General features: G+C 41.8%; 1 protein-coding gene across 1 annotated transcript; it reads right to left on the bottom strand.

Annotated features, from left to right (window-relative positions):
• Positions 1-220: 220 nt before the first annotated feature.
• LOC137376690 (probable G-protein coupled receptor 139) lies at positions 221-1700 on the bottom strand. The gene is made up of 2 exons (XM_068045664.1): positions 1631-1700; positions 221-1125 (listed from the first exon to the last, which is right to left on the bottom strand). The coding sequence occupies exons 1-2, from the start codon at positions 1698-1700 to the stop codon at positions 221-223; spliced, it is 975 nt and encodes a 324-aa protein (XP_067901765.1).
• Positions 1701-1951: the final 251 nt, after the last annotated feature.

Raw genomic sequence — 1951 nt, 5'->3', positions numbered from 1 at the left:
TTCTCCTACCACCTACCTACACTAGGAGCAATTTACAATGGCCAATTTACCTAGCAACCTGCTGTGGCTGTGGGAGGAAACCAGAGCACCCGGCAGAAACCCACATGGTCACAGAGAGAACTTGCAAACTCCATACAGGCAGTACCCAGAATTGAACCCGGGTCGCTGGAGCTGTGAGGCTGTGGTACGAACCACTGCGCCATTGTGCCGGTTATTTTCATTATTTGGCATATTTAATAATTAAAAACAATGGATGCATTATTGCATTTCTCAATTTTTCTCTGAATTTAGTCTGGGCCAGCGCGTAAATACAAGTGTTTGTACAGGAGCTCAGCAGGTGAAACATATCTGCAGTGTACTCTGCGATAAGTAAGGGATCTGTGTATTGATCTGGCTCGTACTGACTGTCTGTAATTCTGGAAACAAGGAAAAATACAACATATGGCATCCACAGCACTATAAAAGAGCCAGAAATGGAGAATAGTAAAATGATGGATTTCCTTCGGCTCTGCATCTCTGGATCATCGCTGTTCTGGTTGTTGCGTTGACCTTGCAGTGCTCTGCGGGTTCGATTAGCCATCACAATGTGTCTAACAGTCAGAGTGTTCAGCAATAAAATCAGAAAGTACGGCAACAATGGGTTTAAAATTGTATCAAGCCAGTCAAAAGTGACCCATCCTGGCAAGGTGTAATAGGTCGGTTTGAACTGAGCGCCCCACTCCACATTGTTAATTATATAGATAGGCTCAAAAGCAAAATACAGGGGGATGTTTTTGAAGCAGAACACGACACACACAGTCACTATAACCACAGCTGCAGTTTTCTCCCTGCAATACTTCTCTCTGAACTTTGGAGAGCAAATGAGGACAAAGCGATCGACAGTGAAAGCAACCGTCAACCAGACAGAGCAGTCAACAGCCAGGTAGTTGATAACCTCATTAACGCTCGCTATAGGAGTGTAGTTTAGAAGTGAAAATAGGAAATAGTAACAAAACATATAATAGATTATCACGTTGAAAATAATGACCAGTAGGTCCGCTGTCGTCATACCCACCAGGTAAAGAGTGATCCCTTTGGATAGGCCACAGCCTCCTTGGGACAGAAGTACAATTGTCAGGATGTTAGCTACAAAGAAAAGAGTAAAATCTCCAAATTAATTACATATCATTACTTGGAAGTTACAGCATAGAATCAGTCTGCATACGAATATACGAAGCATGCGAATTAGGAGCAGGAGTAGGTCACTCGGCCCCTCGAGCCTGCTCCGCCATTCAATAAGATCATGGCTGATCTGATTGTAACCTCAACAGACCAGAGTGAGACAAGGAAAACCCCCAGTGGTGGAGAGCTTTGGGAACCATAGGTATGAAAACTCCTGTTCCCCCCAAACATAGAACATTTCCCACACGTCATGTCTCAAATTACTCATGTACTGTATCCCAAGAAGTTTTCTGAAAGAAAGTAAACTTAATGAATAGCAGAAAGTGCAGTTTATTGAAGGAATACCTGAAACTGGATTCAGCATGAAGAGAGACAGTACGAGGTTTTAGATGATAAGAGATACATCAAGAGGAACAACAGAGTTAAAGAGTGATTAAACAAACAAAAACAACCAGCTTCAGCTTCTTACCGGGAACTCCAAAGATTGCAAGAAAATGATAGTAAATGAAAGCTGTCTGTTCAATTGTTGATAGTTCCATTTTCGGAGAGAGGAGCCGACACCAATGAGTGATGACAGAGCTGAAACATCAGATGTTCTTCATTCATGACAACCCCTTATATAAAGCAACTCAATCCCCCTGTGATTCAATTAGGTTGCAGAAGAAGTGGAATTAGTTTGAGGTCTTTGAACAAACAGGCCTAATTAATTTTATCAGGTATTAGGCAATACAATTTTTCCAAACACAGGAAGATTGAAGCCAAACAATTCAATTGAAGAATATTGTTCTGA

Source organism: Heterodontus francisci, chromosome 13, assembly GCF_036365525.1.
Source record: "Heterodontus francisci isolate sHetFra1 chromosome 13, sHetFra1.hap1, whole genome shotgun sequence".
In the NCBI taxonomy this organism is placed as follows: domain Eukaryota; kingdom Metazoa; phylum Chordata; class Chondrichthyes; order Heterodontiformes; family Heterodontidae; genus Heterodontus; species Heterodontus francisci.
The sequence above is the reverse complement of the archived record's forward strand: the minus strand, read 5'-3'. Positions and strand labels throughout refer to the sequence as shown.

Excerpts from the sequence above, each read along its gene's own strand:
- LOC137376690 (XM_068045664.1), bottom strand. The coding sequence starts at position 1,700 with ATGGAACTATCAACAATTGAACAGACAGCTTTCATTTACTATCATTTT. Across the intron at positions 1,126-1,630 it reads TGCAATCTTTGGAGTTCCCG|CTAACATCCTGACAATTGTA; the intron begins GTAAGAAGCTGA and ends TTTTCTTTGTAG.